The 10,007-nt window shown below is 42.6% G+C and overlaps 1 protein-coding gene and 1 pseudogene across 1 annotated transcript; both read right to left on the reverse strand.

Annotated features, from left to right (window-relative positions):
• Window positions 1–453: 453 nt before the first annotated feature.
• LOC125523520 (protein argonaute 4B-like) lies at window positions 454–3,272 on the reverse strand. Its single transcript, XM_087534441.1, has 11 exons — window positions 3,133–3,272; window positions 2,922–3,037; window positions 2,685–2,831; window positions 2,356–2,483; window positions 1,735–1,800; window positions 1,547–1,610; window positions 1,347–1,458; window positions 1,150–1,223; window positions 956–1,050; window positions 816–847; window positions 454–733 (listed from the first exon to the last, which is right to left on the reverse strand). The coding sequence occupies exons 1-11, from the start codon at window positions 3,218–3,220 to the stop codon at window positions 555–557; spliced, it is 1,101 nt and encodes a 366-aa protein (XP_087390567.1). The 5' UTR covers window positions 3,221–3,272; the 3' UTR covers window positions 454–554.
• Window positions 3,273–3,304: 32 nt separating this feature from the next.
• Window positions 3,305–6,030, reverse strand: LOC147962220 (protein argonaute 4B-like; annotated as a pseudogene).
• Window positions 6,031–10,007: the final 3,977 nt, after the last annotated feature.

Below are 10,007 nucleotides of genomic sequence, written 5' to 3' on the forward strand. Positions count from 1 at the left end.
TACAATACCGCATCCGATCGGCCTGGACGCCAGCACATGCCGCCGGCTTCCCCTGCGTTCGTGTGTTATGATGTTGGCATAGGTTACATCGTGTGTCTACCCTCGCTATATATGAGAGGCCTAGGATACAAGTGTCCTACTAGGACACGACTCCATATCCGATCTAAACATAATACTACTCAAAGTCCAACTGTAACCTACCTTGTACACTATATTCGACAACTCTTAACACTTATCATTTGATAAGAGGAGGTAAGAGGTACCAGGTTAAAACTGCTCCAAAACCAACAGCATGCACGGTTCACGCATATCATCCAAGCCTAGTAATAGTAGTAGATCCAAGGTTGGGGTTGGTTCAACGTCAACAAAAAAGACAACATGCAGCTCCATGGTTTCCATAAACATCAAACGACTGACTCACCACGACTAGTTCTTCGGGCACCAATAGCTAGAGTAGTTCCAGGTGCTATTTATTCAGATAGATATAAGATAGATAGACACTGACACATAGCGAGACGCAGTTCACCACCACCCCAAGCATCATCAGGAGCAAATCAGCAGAAGAACATCGAGCTCCTCAAATTCTTATGCAGCCGAGGCAGCTCCGGCACCGGAATGCTGCCTGCCGATGTGTGCCCCCTTCCCTGGCTCGACGACACGTCCGACATATCTTCAAACCTCACGAACGTGCCTACCTGGGCCGCCGCCAGATGTGCGTACATGATCGGAGCAACTGCAAGCCAACCCAAGCAAAAACACAACAAAACATAAGGAACAGTGCTCATTATTTGCCAAGCAAAGACATGAGCACATACCGACTGATATCGCTGTTGTGCTCCTCTGGTACCTGAAAAGGTCACAGCAACAGGGTTCAGGCATAGCTTGACAACAGTTTTTTTCTTATCAGAATGACACAAAATCATCAAGCTCTGTCACCCTAGACCGCCCTACGTACACGTATGAAAGAGAATGCACAAATTCCTGAAGCTCATCCGCGGTGAAGCCGATCTCATCATGCAGAACATGGTAATGTGTTGGCCTCGATGTGCCCTGGCAGACACAACAAAAACTTAAGTAGGACCATCACCGGGCATACTGGTACATGGTGGTAGTAAGAAAAAAACAGAGCAGAAAGCAGAGATTACTTACTATCATCCCAGCATGTGCACACATGTAGAAGTCGAAATTCTTGGGATGGCAGACCTCTTTATCCACGACGGTCCCTACAGAATGAACACTTGCTTTACCATCATTTCACAGAAAATTGCAAGTTTATGCGCCAACCCATGTTTCTCTCTAGAAAATAAGTTGGGGACTCTGCCCTGATTGGTCAAAATAAAGTTTACCAGGAGAAACATTATCCGGAGATCCAGTCTGGAAAAATCTGGTATGATGGTTTTTCTGAGCAACAATTACTGTGAACTTCGGCTCCCATTTCTCATCAAGGAACTTGCAGGCCTGCATTGATTAAAAGTAGATGAAATAACACTGTCCAATACAGGATAATACTTGTACATCACATGTTGAAATCAAACACATAAACTACCTGGATGATCTGCTCAAGCTCAATGTTTATGACATCAGTAAACTGGCTTTCGCTAACTCCATCCCTGGAATTAGCATGAGTTGTGTGAGATGGCGGTTAAGACTTCATCCACAATCCATTTTCAGTACAAAAACATTGCAGGAACTACAAATTTACTGGTGTTACCATATAATTTCAGAACTTGGTACCTGAAAATAATAACTTGATCTGGTTTTCTATTCTCAGCACTAGTGTAGAAGTCGATAAGCGATTCCCTGGACGTCCCGAGTGCAATGACATTTTTTACATTAGGAAAGTGTGTGCAATAAAGTATGAGATAGGACTTTCAGCACCCAGGTGCCCCTACACCCTCTATGAACAGTAAATTCAAAACGTATTCAAATAAATTTAAAAAAAACTGAAATTTTGGGACATCGAACATCATGAAACTTTTGATGATCTTGCAAAGTTTTAGCTAAAAATAACATTGGAAGAACACTCAAATATAAAAAACAAAATCATTGTTCAAAGTTTACGTACATTTTTGAGCAGTGATTTTGTTTTTTCTGGTGAGGGCTCCACGAAGGTTATTTGTTGCTGAAACTTCGCAGGAACATCAAACCTTTGATAATCCTTGATCCCTAAAAGTTTCAGATTTTTTTATTTTTTTTTCAATTTTATATGAATTTACTGTTCATGAGGGTGTAGGGGCACCCGGGAGCTGTTAGACATTTCTCATAAAGTATATGTAACATGCATTCATGAACATGCCGGCATAGTATTGTTGACAAGGAACTGAACTCAAGATTGAATCAAATGTCATGTCTTACCGAATGAGGCCATCATCTTCCGTTCCCCGTGGTTTAAACAAGGAAGACATTGTTTCTAGTTTGGGTGACTGAGTGTGCACTGTTGCTCTGTATTTGGAGATGAGAGGCCACTTGCGAGAATTAACCACCTAAGAAAAATCAAAAGCCATACCAATTCAGAATTTCTACTAGAAATGAAGAATGGTTAAAAAAGATAAATGTGTCAGCCGTGGTAGAAGTTGTTGCCTGAGTAGGCTTACAAATACAGTCATAAAAACACTTATCAAATCTGCAATCATTCAGATGACGACTGAGCTACTATTCAGAGATTAGAACTGTATCCCTCTTACCGCAGCAATGGAAGGCCTATCAGATTGCCCAGGCTGACCATGTGACACATCCATGCCCAAGATAATAGTAGGCACCTTCCCCACAATGGGTAATACTGCAGGTGCAGGGGGCAGCTCACCTTGTAGCAGTGTGTTTAGCCCATCAAGCTGGGTAACAGCCGGTGAAAAGACAAAAGCATAAGCATATACCGTAGTCATTAAATACAGTAAAAAGAAAATAAGCTCATGTCAACAAACCTTAGCATTTATCTTCAATAGCACATTAATTAGGTACTGATCGTTGACTCTTGGTGGAGGAGCTAGACATTGTGTGAAGATGCCAACTTCGGCAAGACACTTCCTCTTCCAAGGGCCTGGTTGAAGCAAATATATATTATATATTCTGCAACAGGTAATCATGCTTATAGGGAATGGTAGCAAATAACGATGGCCAAAAACATGAACCAACCATAAATTTCGCAGTTTTTCCTCACAGGAAGAAGGCACAACAGGAACTTGGGTTGTCCAGGTAGCTTGGATTTTAACTGAGCAAACATCTCTTCCACTCTTCGTGACGCAGGAGCTCGTCTTACTGCTGGGCTTTCTTCAATTACATCACCATGAGGGTCCTCTATTTCCTGCTAACAAATGAAGTTCAGCAACAGAAAATAATAAAAATTAAATACGTTGTAGAAAAAAATATAACATACAATCCCCATTGCAATTGCATTCCTTGTAAGGTCTCGGACAAGACCACGAGCATCACAACGTGCAGAGAAATTGACAACTGCCCACCTCGTAACAGAACAGGTCTGGATCAGCTTCTGAAACAAAAAAGAATCAGCAAACTAGCAGAAGGTTCATCAATGATGAAGAAGTAATAAAGACATGTTATGGACAGAAAACGTGTTGACCTTTCTCGCAAGGTTCCAACGACCCTTTTGTGGGACGAATTCTTCATCGTTACCGGCTTTCAGCTACATATAGAAGACTTACTTAGATACATTCAGAAGAACATTGAGCACAAGAATGCTAAACTATGTTTGGGAAACTGTTACTAACCTTGGGTGCTTGCAGGATCCTCCCTTCAATTTGAGTAAGATTTCGGGCAATTGTAATGCCACATGCCTTCAGCATGGGGTCAGAGTCATAGTCGCTACGTATAAGTGCCTTGCATTTAGCGTAGGATGAACTATCAGTGAATTTCCATTTGACTAAAAACAGCAAGTTATATATGGTGGCAGCAAGCTGAAATATACTCCCTCCGTCCCATAATATAAGAGCACTTTTGACACAGTGTAGTGTCAAAAGTGCTCTTATTTTATGGGACGGAGGGAGTAGATGATAACTCACATCATCAAGAGTTGACATTCTTTGATGAGGCTTTTGTCTGGATTTCTCGACAAGTGAGGACCTCTGAAGAGTAGACAGAGCTTTGGTGTATCTTTGCAGAGGAACAAGCGTGCAAAGCTGGCCATGCAAAAAGTTCACACTAGGACATCAGATCGTCAATAAAATTTCCAAAGGAGAGACGATTATAAGGGTCAAATAGCATAACTGAGATGAACCTCGACAGGGAAGTACGTTGGACGCTTTGGCCTCCCAGCATTGATACATGGAAGATTACCAGAATAGCGCAGTTCTATGCCTCTGTTCTGTACAAAGTAATCATAGACTGTTATTTCAACAGTATCAGTGTCTCCGTTGTCACCGTTCCTCCGCCTCAATGGAAACCTAGTTAAGCACGCCAATCACAAAGCAATCGATAAATATAGCATAAAATGCTGGTAAACAATAAGACATCTTGCCAAATTACTAATTTATAAGCACTGGTAAAATGAATTAAATGGTAAGGAGGAACTCTCACGTTTGTTCGTTGCAATTTTTCTCATTCAAACCAATTATCTTGAACTCTAAATTTGTGTGAGTGGTTTTTATCCTCAAGCTCTTGAGGGTACGCTTGGCCTGTGAGGCAAAAACATCCAAATTAGAATTATCAAAATAAATATAGTAGGATGATTGTTCATGCTATATTATCAAGAACATCAAAGATACAACTAACCTTTGGCCAGTTAATTTCGTCGGGGCGACGAACCATCTGGTTAGCAAGAAGAAAATCGATAACAGGACCAGGTTTAACTAGCATGGTAGTCGAAACATCTGCAAGTTAAAATAAGTTTGACATGACAACGTTAAATAGCTTGTGGCCGATGGAGTTATATGACAATACAATAGTGTGAGATGCATACCAATATTTAGGGAGAGCCCACTCTGTGCACCACGGAAACTTGAGTGAAATCCTTGGCATCCCAACAAACCGCCGCCCAAATCAATGAAACTTTTAGGATTATTGTGAATGATTGGCGGACTAGAAGACAGCCCCTGTGAATAGTCAGAAAAATTAACCATTGTCAGGGCATGAAGGCATATCTAGAGCATAAGCGCAGAGTAATGCTTGTGAGAGGCATGGGAGCAAGACATTCATGAAGATACATACTGTTTTGCAGAATGCTGCCTTAGTATGATATCAAGAACTCGAATAGCCTCCAGGGAGTTCTCTGATTCTTCACCTCTAATGGCCTGCGCGATTGCGGCCATAGGGATTTTCGCCGCAAAGCTCAGCTCCACTTTTATAATCTTTGACTGGTACGGCCTCCTCACTCTCTTCGTGTCACTACCTTCAGGACTGTTGCCACTATTACCTCCAGAGCTCCTACAACCAACTAATAATTGGATTATACTGAACACAGAGGATGGTATGTAGTACTAGATAGGGGCAGATAGCCTGCAAGCAGGTCAAGGAGTAGAACTCACTTTCCACTTCCAATGTCTTCCAATACTACAGTGAATTCACTTGGGGAAGAGCCCCAATTGTAAAGAGGCTCTTCTCACCATCATATGCAAAGTCCTTGTTCGCAAGCTCAGACCGGTATGTTTGCACCAGTTTATCCTGCACCTTTCTTCCTATCCCCTTTTCAACAACAGGTTTATCATCCTCATACTTCAGATTGACCTACACATCGACAGTGCCAGATTAGCATGGGGATATGGAAATTAAGGCCACTTTTTGAAATTGCTAGGTGGTGAATTAGCATGGGGAAAGCAAGTAAAGTGTGCTCACATGGTAGTGGTAGAAAAATTCCTCTGAACCCTTCAGGGAGACTTTATAGTGGTTAGCAAGTTGCTGGATGGTGTTCCCTCTCTTCCCTAGCCCAGGCCTGGCCATTGAGAGCCTTTTGGGCTTTGCTGGCTTGTTTGGAGGCAGTTCCTCAGCGACATCTTCTTTTGCTTTGATGGGCACCACGTCGGGAGGCAGAGGAGGTGGTGGTGGTGGCAACTCATCTGGGCCTCCATCACTCGGGTCCATCTTGGCAGGACAGACGGAGCTCTCTGCATGTGCGAAAGGTCAGATGATTAGCAGTACAAAACAAGTAAAAACAAAATTGATTCCAGTTCCAGGATGACCAAGAAGCTTCAGCTGTTTAGATGAAAGATTAAGTGCATTGTATGCTTATACAGTCATTATATCCATTGTAGCTAGGTGTAGGAATTACTGGAATGATGATTATTGTGATCAGAAAGAAATGTCTAGATATGAACAATATTTACACTCTGGCTCTAAACAGAGTTATCCTTTACTAGGAGAACCTGTATATAAAAAAATACGTGCATATTTAGTAGCAGTAACTTTGTAAACAGGAATTAATGATGATACTGATATATTATCAACACAAAATAAATGGTACATATGAAGAAGATTTACTCTGTAGCTCCAAAGTGGGTTGTAAAAATATATTTGGTGCACATATTTTACAAGGAATATAAGCAAAACAGAGATTACAGAGTTCTATGGTATATGAACTCCCAATAAAATGCATGGCTACACTATTAGAGTATTTGCCTCCTCGCACTTTGTATTAGGAAAAAGGGAAGAAAGAAGTCGAGGTTGTTGGTCATAAAAATGAAAGGATATTCACATTGAACCTAAAAGTTCAAAGCAGAATGAGAGCAGTTCTTTCATACAAAAAACCCTAGCCAAGAACAAATGTCACCCTTGGGAAAACCCCCAAGAAGAACCTCTTCTCATTTACTTATTTTGGTCATCCATGAAAGGAATCGCGTGCCATAATATATTTCGGGGCTCGCTAGAATCTTAGATAGGAGACATCGTGTGCTATAAATGAGATGAGAAATGTAAATATAAATGGCCGGATACTGGAAAGGAGGAGGATTTTTTGGCAGAGACAGATTGCTAGTGGTAGCACAAATAAGAGCAAACCTGTTTGAAGAATACATAAAGCTCTCTTTCTTGTCAATTAACCCAGATCGAAAAACAAAGAAATCAAAACCCCCGAGAAAATTTGTTGGCAAAACCCCTAAAACGTTGGGATTGCGAATCTCTCCAGAACGGAAGAGAAAAACCCAGGAGGGGGCGATGGGGGAAGAATGCGTTGCAGATTATAAACCAATGGAAAGATTCACAAACCCCAGGAAGCAAGCTAGCTAGATGGAAGATGGAGATGAAAAAAGGGAGGCGATGGGATTACCGGTGGAGCCGGGCGGCGTGGGTCGGGTCGTCTTCTCCGCTGGTCAGATCTCCTCCTTTCGTCTTCACTTGTGTGTCTGCGCTGCTTGTGGTTTTTTAAAGAGGGTGAGGGGGAGGTGAGAGGTGGGGGTAGTAATTAATTGGGGAGGTGGAAGTTAGAAGGCTTCTCCGAGAAGCCGAGAAGGATGACCTGCTGCGAGAGTACCAATACACTATCTTCCATGCAGTGCACTGTGGTGCACGCAACGGGTGCGTGTCCATTTTCTTCTCATTTTTCTTTTCCGAACATACCAACCCTCTTTTAAAGGGTGTTTGTTTTCAGGAACTTTTTTGTGTAAGGACTAGAAAAAGTCTTTTTTAAAGACTTTTTTACCAAACGGGAGGGATATTTTAGGACTAAATTAGGCATTGGGGACTAAATGAAGAAGACTCTCAAGAATAGTCTTTTTGGGACTATTGGGGACTTTTCCAACAATGCCCCTCCATGCATATATTGGCCCGCCATCCCATGGTGTTGTTTGATTGTTATTTTTCTATATATTAGGAGCAACATGGTTATTTAATAACCTCTAGGAAGAGATTAGGGACTTTTTAGTCTCTGAAAACAAACAGGGAGGAACTTTTTAGTGACTAGGAACTTTTTAGTTGGGACTAGAAAAAGTTCTAAGACTAGAGAACCAAACACCACCTTAATAATAAAGATATACATAGGTTAGCCACATCTCTTTATCAGTTATTTCTCACCACGGCTTCATTCTTTGCTTGGTTTTATGTAGATTATTTTAACGGATGCCGCACAAACGAAACTGATGTACATCTCTATCATTAAAGGAGAGATGGTAGGTTCGCCTCATCTTCTCTGTGTTCTTTCCTTTCTGGGCCCAATCCCGTTTGTTTTTTTAGATTTTTTTTATGTTCATCTCAACCGATGCCGCACAAAACAAAAGTTGATGTATATCTTAATTATGAAAGGGAAGTTGTGTAACGCCCTCGATGTGGCTATATCTCCTACGTGTCGAAGCACGACTTAGAGGCATAACCGCATTGAAAGCAATGTCACAAGTAAGGCAATCTTCACAACATCCCATGTAATATAGATAATAAAAGGGGAAGGTACATAGTTGGCTTACACTCGCCACGTCAAACAAAGTACATAAATAGCATTACATCATCCAATCACTCATGGCCCGACTACGGTGCCAAAATAAAAGATCAACCCAACATGCGACACGGTCCCGATCGCCCCAACTGGGCACCACTACTGATCATCAGGGAAAGACACATAGTAACGGCGTGAGTCCTTGTCGAACTCCCACTTGAGCTCAAGTGCGTCATCTGGAACGGAGTCATCAGGCCCTGCATGTGATTTGGAAGTAATTTGTGAGCCACAGGGACTCAGCAATCTCGCACCTTCGCGATCAAGACTATTTAAGCTTATAGGTAAGGCAAGGTAAAATATGTGGAGCTGCAGGAAGCGACTAGCATATATGGCGGCTAACCTGTTCGCAAAAGAGAGCAAGAAGATAAGGCAAAGCGCGAACGAATAACTAGAGAACAACCTGCGGCAAGCATTACTCCAACACCGTGTTCACTTCCCGGACTCCGCCGAGAAGAGACCATCACGTTAACTCACACAGTTGATTCATTTTAATTAAGTTAAGGTTCAAGTTATCTACAACCGGACATTAACAAATTCCCATCTGCCCATAATCGCGGGCACGGCTTTCGAAAGTTCAAATCCTTGCAGGGGAGTCCCAACTTAGCCCATGACAAGCTCTCACGGTCAACGAAGGAATAGACCTTCTCCCGAGACATTCCGATCAGACTCGGTATCCCGGTTCTACAAGACACTTCGACAAGTTAAAACAAATCCAGCAACACCGCCCCAATGTGTCGACAAATCCCGATAGGAGCTGCACATATCTCGTTCTCAGGGCACACTCAGATTGTCTAAACTTCTGGTAGGCCAGCCCAGAGTTGCCCCTGGTGGCCACCGACGGCTGACGAGGTGGACCAACACTCAGAGGAGCACTGGCCCAGGGGGTTTAAAATAAGATGACCCTCGGGCTCCGGAAACCCAAGGGAAAAAGAGGCTAGGTGGCAAATGGTAAAACCAAGGTTGGGCATTGCTGGAGAAGCTTTAATCAAGGCGAACTATCAAGGGGTTCCCATTATCACCCAACCGCGTAAGGAACGCAAAATCCGGGAACATAACACCGATATGACGGAAACTAGGGCGGCAAGAGTGGAACAAAACACTAGGCGAGAGGCCGAGCCTTCCACCCTTTACCAAGTATATAGATGCATTAAGATAAGAAGATAATATAATGATATCTCAACAAGAAAATAATGTTCCAACAAGGAACGGTCTCCAATCTTCACCTGCAACTAGCAACGCTATAAGAGGGGCTGAGCAAAGCGGTAACATAGCCAATCAACGGTTTGCTAGGACATGGTGGGTTAGAGGTTTGACATGACAATTTGGGAGGCATGATAAGCAAGTGGTAGGCATCGTAGCATAGGCATAGCAAAAGAGCGAGCATCTAGCAAGCAAAGATAGAAGTGATTTCGAGGGTATGATCATCTTGCCTGCAAAGTTGTCAGAGTTGACTGGATCCTCGAAAGCAAACTCAACGGGCTCCTTGTTAGCAAACTTGTCTCCCGGCTCTACCCAAACAAGACAAACAAGCAAAAAGGACACAATCAACAACGTGCAAAGCTCAAACAACATGATGCAAACATGAGATGCTATGCGGGATGCGATATGTGATGCATATGCAAGATTTGACAAGGAAAGA

This window comes from Triticum urartu, chromosome 7A (assembly GCF_056163025.1).
Source record: "Triticum urartu cultivar PI428250 chromosome 7A, HENAU_Tu73, whole genome shotgun sequence".
Lineage (NCBI taxonomy): Eukaryota > Viridiplantae > Streptophyta > Magnoliopsida > Poales > Poaceae > Triticum > Triticum urartu.

Excerpts from the sequence above, each read along its gene's own strand:
- LOC125523520 (XM_087534441.1), bottom strand. The coding sequence starts at position 3,220 with ATGTTTGCTCAGTTAAAATCCAAGCTACCTGGACAACCCAAGTTCCTG. Across the intron at positions 1,459-1,546 it reads AGCTTGAGCAGATCATCCAG|GCCTGCAAGTTCCTTGATGA; the intron begins GTAGTTTATGTG and ends TAATCAATGCAG. Across the intron at positions 848-955 it reads GTGCATTCTCTTTCATACGT|GTACCAGAGGAGCACAACAG; the intron begins GTACGTAGGGCG and ends TGACCTTTTCAG.